General features: G+C 41.8%; 1 protein-coding gene across 4 annotated transcripts in view; it reads right to left on the bottom strand.

Annotated features, from left to right (window-relative positions):
- The window catches only part of TRIM36 (tripartite motif containing 36), a 65818-nt gene extending 43861 nt beyond the window's left edge, over window positions 1–21957 (bottom strand). For 2 of the 4 annotated variants that reach the window (XM_060761923.2, XM_060761924.2), the window contains exon 1: window positions 21743–21954. In XM_060761923.2, the coding sequence (XP_060617906.1) occupies window positions 21743–21808 (66 nt within the window). In that variant the 5' untranslated portion in view covers window positions 21809–21954. Of the gene's footprint in view, window positions 1–21742 lie in introns of all 4 variants that reach the window. The other 2 variants (XM_060761920.2, XM_060761919.2) reach the window with 2 other exon arrangements.
- Window positions 21958–22191: the final 234 nt, after the last annotated feature.

Raw genomic sequence — 22191 nt, 5'->3', positions numbered from 1 at the left:
TTTCCACCTTCTTTCACATCTGAATACAGCTGGGTTGCTTTGAGTTTTCCAGGCTGTATGGCCATGTTTCAGTAACATTTCCCTTATCATTACTATTTTTTCAACCAGCGCCAGTGATAAGTAGGTGCCCATCAGGCCAAACAATCAGAAAGATAACAAGAGAAACTTGGGAGCCAAGGGGGTTGGGTGAGAGGCACACAAAGTCATAGCATTAGTATCGTAATAACTTCGGGAGCTTGATGGAGTCTGAATTAGGCTCGGAGCTGAACTATTTTCTTGGTGGCAAGAAAATAGTTTTCCAAGTCTAGATTCAAAATTAATTTTTAAAAACTGGCTATTCATCTATTGCCAGGCCTGTAGGTTCAACCCCCCCCCCCCCAAAATTTTTCAGGTTAAAAAAAACCTGGTTCTCATTAAGGAGGCCAGACTTGGTGGAGGTGGTTGACAGGGGCGGAGCTGCAGGCTATGGAAGGCTGTTCTGCCCCCTGCTGTGCTCTTTGCTTCAACGTGAGCTAGGAGGCAGGTTTAAACACCCCCCCCCCCAAATTTTCACCTCCCCCCCTCCAAAAAATTTCTCTGCCTACAGCCCTGCCTATTACTAATATCACTTTTATATTATGCAATAAAAAGAAATGTTACTTGAATCAAAAGTTTCCTCATTTTAAAAGCTCTGTTATAGATAGGAAATCAATACAGCAGGGTACTGGGCCAGAACCTCTACTTTTCTATAGGTTTTGAAGTTCCATGACACATTTGCACTTTGACATGATAGAGCCAATTTTGCCATACATCTTAACCTTACCTGTAAACCTCCAAGGCATTCCAAGATGTAGATCTTTTGTTGTTGTTATATTAATTCAAGTTGTTTCTTATGGCACACCTAAGGTGACCCTATCATAGTGTTTTTCTTGTCAAGATTTGTTTTGTAAATTTGCTTTTGTTGTGCTCTGAGGCTGAGGGTATTAACTTGGCCAAAGTGGGCTACCACAGCTGAGTGGGGATGCAAATTCTGGTCTCTAGAGTTGTAGTCTAACACTCAAACCATTACACCATGCTGGTTTTAGAACAGAGATAAATAGATAATCTGTTATAATCTGTTCATCCCCCAGAGATTTTTTTTCCAGAGTAAGTAGATACCCCCCAGTTTTCTCTGTTTTCAATAATATTCATGATTAACAGCAACCATTAATTAATATCGTGCAATCATTGTGCAATTGTTGTGGACAGTAAAAAGATAACCTTGGACTGCCCCCGTTTCAGAATAAACAAAGCCTTATGAAGACTAAGTTAACACAATTGGCATGTATTCACTAAGCATTCGACAACAATAGGTTATTTTGTGTACACAAGGTAGATCCATTATAAATTGCTTTGTTGCCTATCCCAGTTTTGTTATTGTCAATAATTCTTGTGATGGATTGCTCTGGGAGTTCTATTTTTGAAAGATCAAAGGGATTAACCTGTTGATATACCTGTTTGTTTGGGCTTTAAGGTACTTTTTAAGTAAGTTTGAACTATCATGCTTGTTTACCAGGAATATTAAAACTGCCATGGATCAAAAGGTCAAGAATGCATTTCACCTAGCTGATATAAAATAAAGTAAGATTTTAATTAATCTCATTTCTGTTCTTATTTAATACTGGATCTTGATTTTGTATTTTACACATTTTTATTGTGCATTCTGGTTTGTTGTTTTCTATTTGTAAGCTGCCTTGGATCTCAGTCTAGGAGAAAGATGGAATATAAATAAAGTGATGCATAGATGGGTGGACATGCCTGCATATTTCAAAGCACCACTTTAATCTAGATAGTTGCATAATTGTGTGCAGTTTCATAATCCATCACTTGTCCTAGATGTTCTTTAAGATGCATCAACATTGCATGTTCAAAGAGGCAATCCATTATTTCAGTGGAAAGACTAAGTAAGCACAAGTTCTTATCCTGTGTGGTGAACAGGCATGTAGCTGGGGGGAGGGGGGGGGGCTAGAGGGGCTTCAGCCCCCCCCCCCCCCCCCGAAATTCTCATGGTGGTTCACGAAAAGGCCTTACTGGTGCATTATTTAAACTGTTATGTTTATTCATATCATGATCTGATCATCATACTCAATATATCCCATATGCATGGGGGTATTGGGGTAACGATACAAAAGGTTTGCTAGCGTAGACCCTCTTTCACTCAGACTCAGCCCCCCCCCCCCCCAGAAACAAACTCAGCCCCCCCCCCCCCCCCGAATTGAAATCCTGGCTACGGGCCCGGTAGTGAGGAACCAGATACGACCTCATCAAACAGGGCAATTTGCCTATCGTATGCTGCTTGCTCTCCCCTTTTGCCACGGAGCCCATTACACATGTACTTCAGCTCGGCTCCATGGTGAAAGGGGAAAATGGCATACACCAATGATTCAGCAACATGGGTGGGTTTCAAATTTCCCCCTTACTAATGTTGTTTAAATGGGTTTTATAGGGTGGTTATTATTGCTTTTATAACTATGGTATTTGTTTTACACTATTTAAACTGTATTACTTATTTATTACATTACAAGGTACTGGATATTTGCCTTTTTATGTCTGTGAGCTGCATTGAGTCACCATGGGGAGATGGGGTAGGGTATAAATAAAGGTTTGTTGTTGCTGCTGTTGTTGTTGTGTAGCCTTTAAAACAATGAGGGGAAGCTGGGCAGCAGAAACGTCACCCCCCCTCCCCCCCTTCTTCCCGGTGGGATGAACCTAACTGTGAATTGGGTGATATGGGGCAACGGGTTCCCCACGACCCCTGCCAGGACTCCACAGATTCACCACAATGTGTGGCAAATTGATATGCCAATATGATAAGGTCCCTAGTCAGTTATCCTATTTTGCTCCATAATAGAAGAGGTACAGAATGCCTTAAACCAGTGGTTCTCAACCTGGGGTTGCCAGATGTTTTTGGCCTACAACTCCCAGAAATCCCAACCAGTTTACCAGCTGTTAGGGTTTCTGGGAACTGAAGGCCAAAAACATCTAGGGACCCCAGGTTGAGAACCACTGCTCTAAACAGAACAAAGTTCTTGCCCATCGCACAGTCTTGGGCTACACTTTGACATTGTGTGTTTTTCTTATTTCTTTACTATGTTATTCCAATCATATCAGGTTTTTAATAAAAAATATTATATACCAGTGATTACATCTGAATAGCAGTTACCCACATTAAAGCCAGTGTGGTGCAATGGTCTGAATGCTGAATAGGATTCTGTGAGACCTGACTTCCGGTTCCTGCTCAGACACAGAAACTTAAAGAACAATATTTTCTGAGACTAAAAACAAGAATGGCATACCTCTTCTAAATAAATTTTCCAAGAAAACCCTACAATCAGGTTCTTGTAAGTTTGAGGCAACTTGTAGGCACATAACAACAACGAAAATCAATACTTACTATTGCATTTATTATGAATGCATAAATTTATAAACTGCCTTTCAAGACGAGAAACTAGGGAAAGGTATTTAAAATAATAAAAGAAACAGAATAAAATAATTATTCAAGATCTTCGAACAATCTAGCAGAAAGCATAAGAAAGCCCAAACAATAGTAGGACACAATGGACCTCATCATATGGAAGTCCTTGATGCAGGGGACACTGAGGGAATCCATACAGAAGCAGGGCAAATCATGAGGCAGTGGGGCAAATCCATCACTCTGCACAACACACGCCAGAAAGCGTAACTTTCCAGTGTGCACCCACGCTGTCCCCATTATTTTCTTTCTGAACACAGGTAGTCTCCCATGTCCAGATCCCACCATCCCAGAACACTTTGCCAGAGCAATTGGCATGAAGCCCCATCGGAAGTAGATGTGTGTCATGTGATGAGATCTGGCAGGCTATCTGTATGAGCAAAGTGTTCTGTGACAAGGAAATTCCCCCATGTGGTGAGGTCCTCAGTTATTTAAAAATAAGTCTCATTGAGTTTTATAGGGAGTATTCCCAAATAAGCATTATAGAGTTACAGCCTAAAACCAGCTCTTTCCATCTTCTGATGACTTCTGTTAGGATTGAATAAAACAATTCTAGTTCACAAGGGCTCCAGGACAGACAGATTAATTGCTTTGCTGACATAATTACACTGCTGCCTGTTGGGAGAAGAAGGGGCTTGAATGCTCTCCTGACCTCATAGACCCTGGAAATGACAGATTGTGAGCTGTTTCCAGGACAGATACATCGACATCTGCCCCTGTTTTCTCAAAAGTAAGTTTCCCGTGCTTAATGGAGCTTTTCCCCCATTAAGTCTATAATGATGCTTACCTCCTAATGTACCCGTGCTTGTTACATGCGAGCACTGTAAATGTCACTGAACACAATGACATTTACTTTTGGATAGGACTGCACCTGTCAAATATTGATAGGCCACAGTAACATGAAACAAGCGTGAAAAAAGACACTTACATGAGAAAACAGTTTCTCATAATTCACAATCTGAGAGTGGATTTATCTTTGACACTTCACATGTTACAGGATATTTCTAATTAAAGAAGAATGCTAATTTGGAGGGGGAATCTATTCTGTTTCTTTCTGAAGTCAGACTGGGAAACTTAACAGGGCAGATTAGCAGCACATAAGACTAGGTATAGACAAAGTACAGCTCTTCAGATGTTATTGGACTGCAACTAGAATCAGTTGTATCCTGATGGGGAATGCTGGGAGATGCAATTCAGCAACATGAAAACTGTTTGTTCATTGCTGATGTAGAATAAAGAGTCATGTTTGAAACATCAAGGAAAATACAAAGCCAAGAGCAACAGTCTTTTTCTAACCAAGAGTCCATAAACTGAACCAAGGTTCATTTCTGCCTTTAAATTACCTAGTAAGGAAAGCAAGATGGGATACAATTTTACTAAAAGGACAAGTCATGCTCCCTGGATTTGTCACTATTCCCCAAGGTCACACAAATCTTATTGTGTAGCAAGGATGAATAATATATGGTCTTCTATTTACTACCCCATCAGCACTTGTCTGCATATCCAATAATTATAAGAGTTGGAAAAGTTACATCCAAAACATCAAGAAGTTGGCATATTCCCCATTCTGGGTTTGATCAGTTAGAATTAAGGACCACACAAGTCAAAAGACATTGCATCTCTATAACCTGCCTCATATGTGACTGTTTCTTTCTTTTCTATAGCCTTAAAGCAGGGGTCCTCAAACTTTTTAAACAGGGGGCCAGGTCACAGTCCCTCAAACTGTTGGAGGGCCGGATTATAATTTGAAAAAACATGAATAATTCCTATGAACACTGCAATGCCTTATTTGTAGTGCAAAAACACTTAAAAACAATACAATAATTAAAATGAACAATTTTAAGAAATATAAACTTAATAGTATTTCAATGGGAAGTGTGGCCCCACTTTTGGCTGATAAGATTGTTGTTCTTGTGTGTTTTAAAGTCGTTTCAGACTTAGGTTGACCCTGAGCGAGGGCCGGGTAAATGACCTTGGAGGGCCTTATCCGGCCTTCGGGCCTTAGTTTGGGGACCCCTGCCTTAAAGTATGGACAGTTCCAGGCAAGACTTTTTGGTACAATTGCTTTCTCTCATTTATACAACTTTGCAGCAGGGCAACAAAATGTTGCCCTCTATTTTCTACATGTTCCATCTTTTTTTTTCTTACCAGGAAATCCCCTCCCCTTTTTGTGAATTATGAAGGTATTTTTTTTTTCATGTCAGGAGTGACAAGAAACTACAAGTTGCTTCTGGTGTAAGGGAATTGGTCATCTGCAAGAACATTGCCCAGGAGACGCCCGGATCTTTTACCATCCTGTGGGAGACTTCTCTCATGTCCATGCATGAGAAGCTGGAGCTAACAGACAGGAGCTCACCCCTCTCCCCAGATTCGAACTGCCAACCTTTTAGACAGCAGTCCTGCTGGCACAAGGGTTTAACCCATTGCACCACCAGGGGCAATTATGAATCTGTAGGCTGATATGAGCAAGATTTATTATGAGAAAATAGCATACAAATAATCTGATTATGATCAAAGGCAAGCACTGTATGCCTTCAGGGATTGTAAGAAAAGTTGTAAGCCTAAAAAATCAAAAACCCTAACTGGCATCAAAATAATGGGTGGCTGCCACTTATGTACAACCATATTCCCATTCACCCCAATGGACTTTCTTTCCTTCCTCTTGTTCCTCTAAACCCTATTTTCCAGAGCAATGTTGAGGGCAAGGGAGGGATGCTTTAGTTAATGATATCTGATCCTCTTACAAATGGATACTACACAATATGAAAAATCTCAGATACTTTCTTTAACTAGCACATAATATTTATACAACAATTTTCTTATGCTCTCTAGTGTTAAAACCCTATCCTGAAGGAAACAAAACCAGAGCTGTTGTTTAGCAAGACAGGAACTATCATAAGTTGTGTATTTCAAACTTCTATTGTCAGACAACAAGCAGCATTCCAGACAAGGAAACTTTCTTCCTGTAAATAAAGGGTATGCATAAGAGGAGGAAGTGGTTTCCCCCTTTAAGCCCAAATCCTACTGGAAAGGATTTGGGCCCACTAAGAGCAAAAAGAGGAGGCTTCAAAGCAGCCACCGAGACATGTTAAGATGCTCAAGATCATGTTTGTCTTTTGGGTTCAGTGGGGTTAACCTAGCCATACATCTGTTACAACCCCTTCATCCAAATGCTCATTTTAAGTCCAAGGACATACATTACACTACAATTGACAGCAAAGGCTAAAGGTGTATATACACTGTAGAATTAATACAACTTGACAGCACCTTAACTTTCAATCTCTAAGTTATAAAACACAGACTTCACATTTCAGGTGACAGAAGAGAGAAGAAATAATAGGAATGGACAAGAGACATCACCACAAATGGGATTTGGTTTTCAGGGTTTCAGAAAGATGTGACAGTTATTGGTTTCCCCTCCTAAACTACATTTACAGCCCTGAATCATTTCCTTGAAAGATTACAGCCTTTTCCTATTATACCCTCTATCTGTTATTGTAAAAAATGCAAGTATTTTTAGGAGTTTCACTTAGCAACATGGGACCATTGCTTTGGCATCAGTGAATCCTCAGGAATCATAATTAACTCCTAGTAGGCGTGAGAAACACAATTCATATGCACCCCTCTCTCCACGCTGAGAGCAATGTGCTAAAAGGCAAATATAGCCAGCCAAAAATGCTCCAAATTCTGTACCAAATTAATTTCTTCACAGGTTTTTCTGTGGAGTCTCTTTATTTGCTATAAAGACTTGTATAATTAAAATGGGAAAAAAGGTTTTCAAAATGGTAATTAAATAGAAAAGTTTAAAATCTTGAGTCAACATTGCCAATTGAGTTGACATTCTATTAACATCATCTTAATACATAACAATCCCTGAAGTCACTTCATACATTGTGTAACACAAACATATGGTTGCCTCTGTACATACATGCAATGTGTGACATGGCTTATCCTATTTTCAGTGCCTTTAAGAAATATCTGCTGGAATTTGCTCTAGGATCCTCCATGAATTCCAAAATCTGTGGATGCTCTTGTCTCACTGTATGCATTTTTTTCCGTGTCAGGAGCAACTTGAGAAACTGCAGTCACTTCTGGTGTGAGAGAATTGGTCGTCTGCAAGGACATTGCCCAGGAGACGCCCAGATGTTTTGATGTTTTACCATCCTTGTGGGAGGCTTCTCTTATGTCCCTGCATGGGGAGCTGGAGCTGACAGAAGGAGCTCATCCACGCTCTCCCCATATTTGAACCTCTGACCTGTCAGTCTTCAATCCTGCCAGCACAAGGATTTAACTCATTTTGCCCGCAGGATTTCCTACTGTATACAATGATGTAGTAAAATGTTGCCCCTTATATAAAATGGCAAAGTCAAGGCTTGCTCTGGGAATTGTTTTGTTTGTTTTTTTAATTTCAAAATGTGGATGGTTGGATCTGTGGATATGTAGGGCTGACTGTATTTGCATTCTCTTTAAATGTTCTATATAATTATGTTGCAACCTGCAATAAAAATTGAATTTTATTGTTACCATTTGAAGGACACAAACTATTCAACACTGTGAAGATACAAAGTATTTGTTATTGTTGTTGTTTAATTCTAACTGGGAGTGTAAGCCTTAAGATATATTGGGACTGAGGGATTGCATATCTTAATTCCCTGAACATCTTAAAACATGCAATGGAGTGCAGAAGAGCCCTTAGACAGGGACTTGCTATGACAAAGCTACCCACGTCCAAGGTATCATATTCTAATTGCTATACATTTAGAAAGTTGAACATGTAGATTCAGTACGGAGCAGCTTCCATACCACCTAGAGGTGGAGATTAGAGCCAGTATATCTCTTTGGTATAACCTACTTTCAGAAGGATGACTTTACTCTGCATCATGATAATACTCCAAGTCCTTTTTTTCTACTTCGAAGACTACAATCTGTTCTGTAATACTATCACACTCCTGTTGCTGAAGCCTCTTTATACCTTCTCTGGGCATTTTTGTCAGACTGGAACACTCTTTGAGGTGAGCCAGGAAAGCAAGTCGTGTAAACTATACCATGTTTTGTGTTCATCACACCATCAAGGGGCCAGTGTGTGCCAAAAATCTCTACAAGTATGGGCTACAAAATTTAGAAGGTCCAAAAGGAAAGCATTTCCAAACCCTGCAATTAGAGCAGTCTTGAGCATCCTAAGATAACACAGCAAGGTAGAATGGATAAGCATGTACACAGGATACAATCCTTCCCTGCTGAGGACCTTTGTCCCTTGACCATCAGCTCTCCAGAGCGGGCCTTGAGCTGCCATGATCAAATGACTGAGAATAAACCCGAGAGATCTAATTTCTCATCCTCCAGGCTGCTGTAACCTAATCAAATTTCAGCCAGCCACGATCTATAAAAACACTATGCTTTAGGCAAAACAATATTCTCTCCCTCTCTCTACCCCAGATATGCTGAAATTAGATTGTACTCCTGATTTACATCTAGTCCTTTTTAATGCCAATGGTGAACTGTCAACTCTTTAAAATACAGGGAAAGGAAAAGAGTGGCTAGCTAGGTACCTTGGCCGAGGCACAAACCTAGCGAATAGCTTCACTTTGGAGGCAATTCCATAACTTTCAGTTACAAAGTCCATTGTGAAGAGCATTTGTTCCAAAGCTTTGAAACCTTTAAGACAAAATTCATAAGTTTGTTTTTAAATTTTTCTGTCCTACCTCATTTCATTTTTGAACCTCTAACAAACTCTCAATAAATGGAAAGTGTGAGCTCAAAGAAATACCTGTAGTTTGTGGCTGACAACTCCAGCTTCCAATCAAGTTATGATGTATTAGAGATCTTGTATATACTTCTAATCAAAATTAGAAACACAGAAGGAATTTATGAGAAGCCATTTCATTGTTATCTTGTGACAAAGATGGCCAGTGCTCATGGCCAAAGCTTGAAAAGTTAGGTCTTTGTCCCCATGATTTATTACATTGCTTTAAAAATAAATTGTTGCCATTATTCATTATGATAATGAAAGAAAAGTATCTTATGTTAGTTGTTACTTTGCTTGCTGCCCCCCCCCCCCCCCCCAGTTTTCATTGTATTCTTTTTCTGATGGGAAATCCCTCAGATTTGGGGAAAAAATGGCATAAAACTTGAAAATCTTCTTACAGTGTGCCTCTAAGGTGACTTAAAAGGAACTTTTATATTATTTTAGACATTTTTACTCCTTGCAGCAGTAAAGTAGCTTCACTCTTACTTAATTTCTTTTGAAATGTAACCTCATTACACCCTCGTTGTCACAAAAAAAACCCCTAGCTTTAGGTTGTTTATTTACAAGTTACTTCCAAATTCTGGCTAGTGCTTCAAAGAGCCAACACTTTCATGTTCTGCTGGTATCTACCTAGCACCTAATATCCAACCACAACCTGATAAAACCCCTGTAGTGCTTTCCCCTGGCTGTTAGTATAGAGTACTCCCTTCTTTCTAAAAAAAAAAAAAAAAGATATGCACTGCCAACTTATAATACATGGCTGACCGTTCCAAGCATCCATCAAAGTAGCATAGCTGGAGGAAGAGGTGTACTTTATAATGCTTTTGCCCTGTCTGCTGTCTCTTTTTCACTACTTAAAGTAAAGCCAAATGGATGAGCTGGCCTGCTGAACTCTGCAAAAAACAGGGAAATGACTCTGGATACCAGGGTTTGAATCATCACTTGGCCATAGAAACCCATTGAGTATTTATTTATCTATGTCAGAAGCGAATTGAGGGTACAGTTATAATGTATTTAAAAACACAATAAAGTTTAAAACACTTGGCATTATGCTAAATGTCCTTTGACCAGAAGCTGGCCACTTGGAGTGCCTCTGATATCGCTATGAGAAGATCCTCCACTGTACATGTGGCAGGGCTCAGGTTGCATTGTAGTAGGTGGTCTGTGGTTTGCTCTTCTACACACTTGCATGTCATGGACACCACTTTGTAGAACCAATTCTTAAAGTTAGCTCTGCATCTCGTGGTGCCAGAGCGCAGCCTGTTCAGCGTCTTCCAGGTCATCCAATCTTCTATGTGCCCAGAAGGGTGTCTCTCATCTGGTATCAGCAACTGATTGAGGTTCTGGATTTTAGCCTGTCACTTTTAGACTCTCACTTGCTGACTTGCAACCCACTGAGTGACCTTGGGCAAATCAGAAAAGGGTAAAGGCAAACTGCAGCTGGACAGATCTTGCCACAAACACACCTTATGGTCAGCATAAGCCGAAAACAACTTGAAGACACAAAACAGCAAACTTCCAAGCTGTCTTCTATCACTATAGAAAGCAATTCACATATGAACATTCCAAAATACTTTGAAATTAAAGGTGAACAGCCCTCTAAAAAGAACTTTATATATTCTCCTTGTAAGAGTCCACCGGTACCTATCCTTGTGGAACTGTGTGGAGAATTTACCCCATAACTATTACTTTTTGTATGTGAGGTTTATGCAGACAGCACCTATAACTGCAAATAACAACTCTTTCAGTCCACAAATTTTAACGATGCATAACACAAATTCTTTTAAAGTCTAGAAATCTGGAGGCTTCATCCTCTCTATAGGCTAAAAACGTTACTGAAGTTTACAAAAAAAAGGCATTTGATGCTCTCATTGAAGTAAAACAAGGATAAATTTTACTTCAGTTTCAGAGCAACGAATGATGCTAACCTGAGCAAGGTGCCATCTGAGTCAAATAGTCAGGGTGCAATGACTTTTTGTCTGTAGCAAAAAAGAAACTCATTTGAGGGAATAACTAAGAGGCCTTTGTTCATTGATGCAAAGCTTCTCAAACATTAGGTTTCCAAAATTGAATTTTTACCTCTTGAGGTCTATAGGTAAAGGTTTTCCCTTGACATTAAGTCTAGTCATGTCCAACTCTGGGTGGTGGCACTCATCTCCATTTCTAAGCCAAAGAGTCAGTGTTGTCTGTAGACACCTTCTAGGTCATGTGGCTGGCATGACTGCATGATGTGCCATTACCTTCCCACCAAAGTGGTACCTATTGATCTACTCACATTTGCATGATTTCAAACTGCAAGGTTGACAGAAGCTGGGGCTAACAGCAGGAGGTCACCCCACTCCCTGGATTCGAACAAGTTCTGCAGCTCAGTGCTTTAACCCGCTGTGCCACCAGGGGCTCCCTCCAGGTCTATATACTGATGCAAAAATAAAATATCTGAAGAGGTGGCCAAGGGACTTCCAGAAGTCAGTACAAAGAAATGCAGATATCAGCTGGAAGACCTATATAGCATAGATTGGCCTAGTGCTGTGCACAGGTCATTAAAGCACCTCTCCCATTCATTTAAATTAGAGCAACCTCCCTGCATTCTCTTCAGGTGAGCAGCCAAGCAAATTCTAATGGACAGAACTAAACTGCACAAGGACAGTGTCCTTCCAAGGAAGGCTGCTCAGTGATCCTGAAAACTGGCAGTTGTGCGATGCCTTAATTGTTCAAGTGACAGATCTTTAATATACCAAACCCCTGGCCAGAGAGAGGAAATGTTCTCACTGAGATATCAATTTCATTCACAATACCATTATGGAAAAAAAAACAGCTTAGTTTCATGACAACAACAGACACTTTAAATATGACAAAGTACGCCAACAAACTAGAGAGAAAGACAGAGTGTTCCATTTGTAAATATTTGAAATCAAAGTAATACAACCTAGCAGACAGAATTCTGCCTTAGCCACTTATTTCACTTTCTTGATCATACCAGTCATCTCCTGATAGAAGTGAAAAATTGAAAACATAAAATAAACTGAAGGTTCTTGGTCATGGTTAGTAACTACACATGGAACTCAACACAAAAATCTGGAGAAAAAGTTTCTGGACTTCCTTTTTGCCTTCCAAAAGATATGCATGTAATTTGTCCTTAAGGTTTATGAAATTTATTAAAGTATATTCAGGTATCAGCTAAAGTGTATTTGGGTACAGCTCATCAAATCACTTTAAATGTTGGAAAGTCTCACACATATTGTGCTTCACCAGCCATAGCAAAGACATAGCAATCATGGGAGCTATAGTTTTACAAAGTTTTTAGCCCAGGCATGGGCAAACTTCAACCCTCCAAGTGTTTTGGATTTCAACTCCCACAATTCCTAACAGTTGGTAGACTGTTAGGAATTGTAGGAGTTGAAGTCCAAAACACCTGGAGGGAGGGCCCAAGTTTGCCCATGCCCGGTGTAGAAGAACAAGGACAGGACCTTTATGGAATGGCTGAGGGAAAGAGAAGCAAAGGCCAGTCAGAGAAGGGAAGCAGGGAAAGGGAGGCATTGAGTCATGACAATTAGTGGTGTTGCACTGAATTTTAGTTTGTTGATGTGCCCTAAGTCAATTGAACTCCATCTGGCCCTCAATTGCTTTCCAGAAGTAGGGGGATCACAGAGAGCTGTCCAATTTGGGGTTTGTACACATGGGAGGAAATAAATCTGCTTTCTTTGCAACTGCTTTCAGCTCTAAAATTCTGTGTTTCTATGATTCTATCATAGTCCTCACAATGTTGTGATGGGTTCTGAAATGAAATAGGAAATGGGAAGGGAGAGGGGAGGGGTGAGCAGAGAGAGGCAGCCTCTGAACAAGTCAGAGATGTCATGGCACCAAGGCAGGAAAGGATGGTACGAGCCATGGTAAGGAAAAGAGACGTGGATGAACGATGGCCACTGCTGCCACAACCAGGTCCTGCTGCTGCAAAAATTGCCTTCAAGGCCTTGGAAGTAAAGAGGCTTAGAGACCCATAGACACGATGGATGTGCAGTAGAAGGGACCTCTAATGCCCTTTCCACACAGCTGAATAAAATCCTACATTTTCTGCTTTGAACTGGAATATTTGGCAGTGTGGACTCAGATCATCCAGTTCAAAGTAGAAACAGTCTATTTTAATATCGAGACAAATGTTTTTAATGTTTATGTATGCATATAATGAATTCATGTCCCAGCATTGAATGTTTGCTGTACTCCACCCTGAGTCCCCTTCAAGGTGAGAAGGGTGGAATATAAATGTTTTAAATAAATAAATAAATATATAATATTCTGCCTTGATATTCTGGGCTATATAGCTGTTTGGAAGGACCCTTAGTGAGACAGAGGCATCATTGTGTCAGGACAGGAAACGAAGGTATGGGCTGGGGCTGCTGGCAAGAGAGGAGACAGGAGCATGCATATTGGAAGAAAGAATTAAAATAATTACATTTTTCCACTTCTGTTGATATCTTGTGCTCTGAGCCTCTGGGCAAGTTAAGGGCCATCTAAATTGCATTGAGGGATGGAGGCATATATAAAATCCCAATCATTTTTGATAGTTTGCTACACAACGTGTGGCTAAAATATGAGCTACTAGCTGTGCCCTGCCACGCGTTGCTGTGGCCTATAGTAAAACTTATCAAAGTTGAGGTAGATATCTGGACTATTATGAAAGAGAGGTCCCTACCTATTCCTTCCCCCTTTTCCTCCCCCTTTCTCTCCTTTCTTCCTTCTCTACCTCTTTCTTTCTTTCACTACTTGGTTTCATCCTTCTCTCTTTCCTTCATTCCCTCCCCCTTTCTTCCTTTGCCTTTCTTCCCTCCCTGTTTGCTTCCTTCTTTCACTTTTTATTTCCTTTTATTTCACCACCATCATAACAATAACAATAATGCAATGCATTGCCTCTGGGACCTGACACCTCTCCCATTCCCCCTAAAAGGGTCTCAGAGGAACAATAGCATAATAATAATAATAATAATAATAGAAATAGCAACTTTTACCCGCCACGTGTTGCTGTGGTCAATCTTCCCTCTTTCTCTCCTTCTTTCCCTCCCTCCCTCCCTCCCTCCCTCCCTCTCTCCCTCCCTCCTTCCTTCCTTCCTTCCTTCCTTCCTTCCTTCCTTCCCATCTTTCCTTCTCCTCTTCTTTCTCTATCTCTTTCCTTCCTTCCCCCTTTTTCTTTCTCTTCTGCTGTCTCTCTTTTCTTTCCTTCCATCTTTCCTTTTCTTTCCTTTTCTTCTTCCTCTAACTTTCCTTCCTTCCCCCTGTTTCTTTACCTCCCTTTCTCTTTCTTCCTTCTTTCCTTCCTTCCTGTCTTTCCTAGATTTTGACAGGGCGGGAAGGGGCGGGGTGGGGTTTGGAGGTGGCCTGAAGTAAAAGGAGGTAAGATTGGAGCAGGGGAGTGATGGAGCGTGGGGTTGCGTGTGTGTGTACGGCGGCGGGGGGAGTGATGGAGCCTGGGGTTGCGTGTGTGTGTGCGGCGGCGGGGGGAGTGGGGTTGCATGTGTGTGCGGCGGTGGGGGGAGTGATGGAGTGTGGGGTTGCGTGTGTGTGTGCGGTGGCGGGGGGAGTGATGGAGCGTGGGGTTGCGTGTGTGTGTGCGGCAGGGGGTGTGTGTGTGCGGGAAGCGGCGCGGTGGGGCTTGGAGTGGGCATGGTTTCCCCAAAGGGAACGTTGGCCGGAAGGCCATGTGCGCGCGCGATGGAACTTGCGGCTGGGCACCAATGCGCATGCTCAGTTGTTTTGCCGTTTTGTGAGTGTGTTGTGTTGTTTTTCATTTTGAGTAGATATGTTTGTACCTTGTGGGTTGTGTTATGGGCACGGGAATTTTGGTTAAGTTTCTTTGGGGGATTTTTGAGTTTTGTTCTTTTGCCGTTTTGTGAGTGTGTTGTTGTGTTGTTTTTCATTTTGAGTAGATATGTTTGTACCTTGTGGGTTGTGTTATGGGCACGGGGATTTTGGTTAAGTTTCGTTGGGGGATTTTTGAGTTTTGTTGTTTTTCCGTTTTGTGAGTGTGTTGCTGTGTTGTTTTTCATTTTGAGTAGGTATGTTTGTTTCTTGTGGGTTATGTTATGGGCACGGGGATTTTAGTTAAGTTTCGTTGGGGGATTTTTGAGTTTTGTTGTTTTGCCGTTTTCCGAATGTGTTGTTGTGTTGTTTTTCATTTTGAGTAGGTATGTTTGTACCTTGTGGGTTGTGTTATGGGCATGGGAATTTTGGTTAAGTTTCGTTGGGGGGTTTTTGAGTTTTGTTTCCTCGTTGGATGCCCCTAACAAATTTATATATATAGATTTCAGCCTTCAGCACCAAGGCTTCAAAAACTCTACATGCAATACCTATTGTCCATATCGCTGGTTAAATGGTACACCAGTCTACCAACCTCCTTCAGCTGTTATTGCCTAGCAGGACCACATTATTTGCCAAATGAAGACTGCTCCTCCTGGTACAAGAGCATACAGTTCTATGGTAAATATTTCAAGCCTATTAAGCACATAATTCTCAGGGGACTGAAAAGCTCATCAAGCAATGAATGCCAATGTGAACCCATCCTCCAGCTATGGCAGGCCCTCATTTGACTTTTAAATGAACTTCTAGCTAACACATAAACAGAGTGCATACAAACCATGACTCTGTCGAGGAGACTGGAAGACATTTTAAAAACTGTTTATGAAAATATTCCCATCAATTCCATTATTCTGTGGCACAAAGCCAAAAGAGAACATTGGCTAAGGCAGCGGGGTCTGCCATACACACATACACGCATAGAAGTCAGTTATAAAAAACCCAGGGTCAAATAAATGGCAAGGGAGATCCCTAATATAGGGCTTCTGCTTCTCGACTCACTGAGTACAATACTAAGACATAGCTACTCAAAAATGCATGTGATTGTGTTATTGACACCCAGGTTAATGTGGGTTTTATGTTTTTTTCATATAGCCCCTTCTTGAGTTCACTGAAGGAGGTCCCAAAATAAAGTTAAAATTAAAAAAACAAACTGAAACCTGAAATCAAAGACACATTGTGGAATATTAGTATGTAAAGCAATCCTGTAGCACCTTTGAGTCTGAGAATGACGCTTGTAGTATATGATTTCATAGATAAAGGTGCATCTACACAGTAGAATTAATGCAGTTTTATGTCACTTTAACTGCCATGGCTTAATGCTATCAAATCTTGGGATTTGTAGTTTAGTGATGGCACCGCACTCTGACAGAGAAGGCTGGAAACCTTATAAAACTACATTTTCCTGACTTCACAGCTTTGAGCAGTGGCAATAAAAGTGGTGTTAATTCTACAGTGTAGAATGTAGATGCACCTTATGTTACTAAGGCCCCCTTCCACACAGCTGAATAAAATCCCACCTTTTCGGCTTTGAACTGGAATATATGGCAGTGTGGACTCAGATAACCCAGTTCAAAGCAGATATTGTGAGATTTTCTGGCTTGAGATTCTGAGTTATATGGCTGTGTTGAAGGGCCCTTGGATGCATACTAAAACTTTAATTCTTACAGACCACCTTAAAAAAATAAGCATGAAAGCAATGGTCAAATGCATGTGCGCACACACCCAAAATTAAACAGGGAAAAATAAAAACAAACAGAAAGTTAAAACACAAAGTTCCAATTAATCAATAGTGCTACTACTAATATTATTACTAAAAACACTTTTAAAACATGTGTAAGCATAGCACCATTTTCTCAACAGCTCCTTAAAGTCCCTTTGGATAAAAAGATCCTTTTATGAGGTTGAAGGTAAACAGGGTGGCACCATACCAGACTTTCTTGGTTGACAGCAAGGTGCACCGCCCAAGAGAAGCACCAAAAACATGCTTATGCATTACCAAAACAATCCTTTAAAAAAACCAATGCATTGGTTTTAGTATTATTATTATTATTATTATTATTATTATTATTATGCCTTTCTCTAATGAGAATGAGGATAGATAACAATATATTTAAAATGCAGATGGAAATTATACAGACTTTGGAAAATGGAAGAGCAATAAAGTGGTCTTGTAGCACTTTTAAGACAAAACAGTTTATTTCAGGGTGAATGTCAACTAAGCACACTGTAATCATCTGAATAATAATAACCACCCTGAGTCCCTTCAGGGAGAGAGGGTTATAAATAAAGTATTATTATTATTATTATTATTATTATTATTATTATTTGAAACCCAAAAAGATTAGTACACAGCAAACAAGATCCCTATGTGGTTGTTGTATTGGATCACACATTGGACAATTCCCAAGTGTCTAGGACTGTGTGATGTATCGGCAAATAATGCATGCAGATCCCAGTAGGGTGGCCTTCTGCAGCTGACAGATGGTGATTTTGTCAGCGCCGATTGTGTTTAAGTGCAGGCCAAGGTCTTTAGGTACTGCACCCAGAGTGCCGATCACCACTGGGACCACCTTGACTGGCTTGTGCCAGAGTCTTTGCAGTTCGATCTTTAAATCCTCACATCGCGTCAGCTTTTCCAGTTCTCTTCCATCCTGCTGTCACCTGGGATTGCAACATTGATGATCCATACTTGGTTTTTTAACACAGTTGTGAGACTAGGGGTATTGTGCTCCAAAACTCTGTCAGTCTGAATTCGGAAGTCCCAGAGTAGTTTGACGTGTTCATTTTCTATACCTTTTTCAGGCTTGTGATCCCACCAGTTCTTTGTCGCAGGCAGGTGGTATTTGTGGCACAAGTTCCAATGAATCATCTGAGCAACGGTGTTATGCCTCTGCTTATAATCTGTCTGCACAATCTTCTTGCAGCTGCTGAGGATATGATCTATTGTTTCATTTGCTTCCTTGCAGAGTCTACATTTGGGGTCTGTTGTCGACTTTTCAATTCTGTCTCTGATGGCATTTGTTCTAATGGCTTGTTCTTGGGTGGCCAGAATCAGGCCCTCCGTCTCCTTTTTCAAAGTTGTTGTTATTATTATTATTATTATTATTATTATTATTATTATTATTATTTGTTGCTTTTCTTTGAGGCTGAGAAAGTGTGTCTTGACCAAAACCACCTTGGGAGCAGGGATTTGAAACTTGATCTTAGACTATTCTTGCCAACAGCCATGCAATGAGTGACTGCTCTTGGGTTTTGCGCTGCTTGAAAAGCCAAAGAGGGGAAAGCCAGCTGGATTCACCAAAGCCTTTCCTTTGCTGGGAACAGCTGTTATGGCTGTCATTTTTGACACAGGGGCATCTGACCTATACATGCAATCAAAATATAGAAGACTCTGAAGTTGCTGAATGAGAGCCAGCATGGCATAGTGCTTCGAGAGCCAGACTAGGGCTCTAGAGACTGGAGTTTGAATCCCTGCTCAATTATGGAAACCCACTGGAGGACCTTGGATGAGTCACAGAGTTAATTTACACTGTAGAATTAATGCAGTTTGACACCACCTTAACTGCCATAGTACCATGGGAGTTGTTCCTAATCCTTCTAAAATGCAGACATGTGCTTTTCACCTTAAGAACAGACAAGCATCTTGAGCTCTGAGGATTACCTGGGAAGGAATCCCACTTAGGGCCATAGCCAGAAAAAAAATTTGGGAGGGGTTGAAATTTTGGGGGGGAGGGGGGTTGAAACCTGCCTCCTAGCTCACGCTGAAGCCATGGGAGTTGTTGTTTCACAGGTCTTTCACTTTCTGTGCAAAGTATGCTGGAGGCCAGACTTGGTGGAGGTGGTTGACAGGGGTGGAGCTGCAGGCTATTGAAGGCTGCTCTGCCCCCTGCTGTGCTCTTTGCTTCAGCGTGAGCTAGGAGGCAGGTTTCACCCCCCCCCCCAAAATTTCAACCCCTCCCAAAAAAATTTTCTGGCTATGGCCCTAAGTGGGATTCCTTCCCAGGTAATCCTCAGAGCTCAAGATGCTTGTCTGTTCTTAAGGTGAAAAGCACATGTCTGCATTTTAGAAGGATTAGGAATCAGCTAGGTTTCCCTATAATAGGCCAGTAAGAGCACCAATGCCTTCCAAATAAGAATTCTGTCCCCGGCATGACATTTCCCTTCCATAAATTTCTGCCATTGCAGCTGGGTAACTTAAAACCTCCGTTTGGAGACAGAGTTTAAGCATCTCACACCAAGGGGCCGGAAAGGAGGATTCAGCAGAGGAGAGAGTTTCCAGTTGTAGGGCTCAATCAATGCTATGGAATTCTGGGATTTGCAGTTCAGAGATACAACAGCCCTCTTCAGCAGAGAAGGCTATAGAGCAGTGTTTCTCAACCTGGGGCTCAGGACCGCTGGTGAGGGTCACGAGAGGGTGTCAGGGGGGTTGCTAAAGGCCATCAGAAAACACAGTGTTTTCTGTTGGTCATGGGGGTTCTGTGTGAGAACTTTGGCCCAATTCTATTGTTGGTGGGGTTCAGAATGATTGTAGGTGAACTATAAATCCCAGCAACTACAACTCCCAAATATCAAGGCCTATTCCCCTCAAACTCCACCGATGTTCACATTTGGGCATATTGAGTATCTACGCCAAGTTTGGTCCAGATTCATCGTTGTTTGAGTCCACAGTGCTCTCTGGATATAGGTGAACTACAACTCCCAAACTCAAGGTCAATGCCCACCAAATGCTTCCAGTACTTTCTGTTGAGCATGGGAGTTCTATTTGTTGGTGGAGTTCAGAATGTTGGTGGAGTTCAGAATGCTCTTTGATTGTAGATTAACAATAAATCCCAGCAACTACAACTCCCAAATGACAAAACCAATCCTACCTCAACCCTGCCAGTATTCAAATTTGGGTGTATCGGGTATTTGTGCCAAATTTGGTCCAGTGAATGAAAATACATCCTGCATATCGGATATTTACATTACGATTCATAACAGCAGTAAAATGACAGTTATGAAGTAGCAACGAAAATAATGTTATGGTTGAGGGTCACCACAGCATGAGGAACTGTATTAAGGGTTCACGGCATTGGGAAGGTTGAGAAACACTGCTATTGAGAACTTAAGTTTGTAAAACTAAAACTTCCATGATGTCATAGCACTGGCCATGGCAGTTAAATGGAGGTGTCAAACTGAAACCCGGGAGTGACAGTTTGGCGAGACCCAGCCCTCTTGGGAAGAGATGGGGGAAGACTTTGCAAAACTGCAACTCTCAGGATTCCAAAGCAGTATGAGTCAAACTGTATTCATTCTACTGCCTAGACACACCCTTGGCTTTTAATATCCCAGAGGATTGTTGTAGGTTTTTCGGGCTCTACGGCCATGTTCTAGAAGCATTCTCTCCTGACGTTTCGCCTGCATCTATGGCAGGCATCCTCAGAGGTCACAACCTTTCGACAATACAGTATCCCGGAGGATAGCTAGTTCCTCACTCCTCTTAGTGGTAGGATTTTTTTGTGTGTGTCAGGAGCAACTTGAGAAACCTCACATTGACCCATGGATAAGCAGGCTAGGTTGTTTGGACCGATTTTTATTTAAAAATGTAAACTTATAAATGAGTACAATGGTCCCTTGCTACTTTGCGGTTTGCTTTTCGCAGACTCGCAGTTTCGTGGTTTTTCAATATGGACTTAAGAGTATTTGTCCGTATGGAGAGGCTGCCACTGCGGGTAATGCTGGGGCTGAGGATTATGTGAACCACACATTTAAGGAGGGTTATGTAGTGTGTAAGTGAGTGGGGAGGGTTCATGAAGACTAAAAATAGTGTATAACTACTAAAATAATGTGTAAATATTGAAATAAATATAGCGTGCCTACTTTGTGGATTTTCGCTTTTTGTGGGTGGTCCTGGAACGTAACACCAGTGATAAGTGAGGAAACACTGTATTCATTCAGTATAGGATTTTTGTGTATGTCAGGAGCAACTTGAGAAACTGCAAGTCACAGTCAAGAAGTTCTTCCTCATGTTCAGATGGAAAGGAGATTCCATCTGAACATGAGGAAGAACTTCCTGACTGTGAAAGCCGTTCAGCAGTGGAACTCTCTGCCCTGGAGTGTGGTGGAGGTTCCTTCTTTGGAAGCTTTTAAACAGAGGCTGGATGGCCATCTGTCAGGGGTGCTTTGAATGCAATATCCCTGCTTCTTGGCAGGGGGTTGGCCTGGATGGCCCATGAGATCTCTTCCAACTCTATGATTCTATGATTCTAAGTCACTTCTGTCTTCAAGGATGTTATTAAGGGGACACCCGGATGTTTTGATGTTTTACCATCCTTGTGGGAAACCTCTCTCATGCCCCTACATGGGGAGCTGGAGCTGACGGAGGGAGCTCACCCACGCTCTCCCCGGATTCGAACCTCTGACCTGTCGGTCTTCAGTCCTGCCAGCACAAGGGTTTAACCCACTGCGCCACAGGGGCTCATAGCAGTAGGATGATGATGGTCATCATCATCATCATCATCATCATCATGGTGAGCCTCCCCGCCCCCTTCGGCGTGGAAGAGAGATTAAAACAGCCCAGAACCCGGTTCAAACAAACGCGGCACACCTTGGTTTCCCCCTTGTTTGCATCTGCAATGAGTTCCACCAGTTAGAGAGAAGGGGAAGGAGGGAAGCCTTACCTTGCCTTTCTCCAGCAACTCCACCAAGTAGCCGAACTTGCTGCCTTCCTCCGCCTCCGGCATCATCCTTGGAGGACAAGAGAGGAGGGAGAGCAAGAGGGGCAAAGCCCTCTCCTCCAAAGGGAAGGGAAGGGAAGAATAATACCAATAATAAGACCAAGACCGCCTCCCTGCCCACTTTGCGGGGCTCCCTGGAAGGCAATGGCTTTGCCAAAGGAAGAGGCGAACAAGGAGAAAGAAAGCAAAGAGAGGGGGGAGGAGGAGGAGGAGGCGAAGAGGAGCCAACGGAAAGAGCGCGGAGGGGGGGGGGGGGCACGGACAGAGAGAAGAGATATTAATTGTTCATTAGCTGAACTCCATCTCGGGACGCTTAAGCTCCGCCTAGAGGAGCCTGGCTCCTTCTCTTTCTCTCCCCCACCCCCCACCCCCCACCCTTTACATTACGTTCA

Source organism: Anolis sagrei, chromosome 2 (genome assembly GCF_037176765.1).
Source record: "Anolis sagrei isolate rAnoSag1 chromosome 2, rAnoSag1.mat, whole genome shotgun sequence".
Lineage (NCBI taxonomy): Eukaryota > Metazoa > Chordata > Lepidosauria > Squamata > Dactyloidae > Anolis > Anolis sagrei.
The sequence above is the reverse complement of the archived record's forward strand: the minus strand, read 5'-3'. Positions and strand labels throughout refer to the sequence as shown.